General features: G+C 38.1%; 1 protein-coding gene across 5 annotated transcripts in view; it reads left to right on the top strand.

Moving 5' to 3' along the window:
• LOC119594361 (SAP domain-containing ribonucleoprotein-like) overlaps window positions 1–388 on the top strand; it is a 21,139-nt gene that overhangs the window by 14,180 nt on the left and 6,571 nt on the right. For all 5 annotated transcript variants that reach the window (XM_037943420.1, XM_037943417.1, XM_037943419.1 and 2 more), the window contains one exon: window positions 219–315. In XM_037943420.1, coding sequence (XP_037799348.1) covers window positions 219–315 — 97 coding nt within the window. The remainder of the gene's footprint in view (window positions 1–218; window positions 316–388) is intronic.

The following is a 388-nucleotide window of genomic DNA, read 5'->3' as shown; positions in this document are numbered from 1 at the left end:
TTTTCTGGCAACTAGTGGTTAATCTTTATACAATATTGTATCTGCTTTTTTCTTCTTTCTTCCTTTTGTTCTTTCTTTTATACTTCTACATTGCTGGGCTTCTCTACCTTAGAAATTTGAATGACCTTATATATCAGAGATAAATGTCTTTCAAGATCTTTCAAGAATCATTTTCTGTTTGGAGTGTGAGAACCATTGTTTATCTTGCTTTTCTCTAGGTCGCTGACCTGAAGAAGGAGTTGAAGGCGAGAGGTTTACCTGTGACAGGCAACAAAAATGAGCTGGTGGAGAGGCTACAAGAAGCTCTAGAAGCTGGTAAGTTGTGGGGTCTATGTATGGAATGATCTAGGCTCTGCTGTATGGTATCCTACATAATTGTGTGGTATCC

The sequence above is a fragment of the Penaeus monodon genome, chromosome 33 (genome assembly GCF_015228065.2).
Source record: "Penaeus monodon isolate SGIC_2016 chromosome 33, NSTDA_Pmon_1, whole genome shotgun sequence".
NCBI lineage: Eukaryota > Metazoa > Arthropoda > Malacostraca > Decapoda > Penaeidae > Penaeus > Penaeus monodon.
The sequence above is the reverse complement of the archived record's forward strand: the minus strand, read 5'-3'. Positions and strand labels throughout refer to the sequence as shown.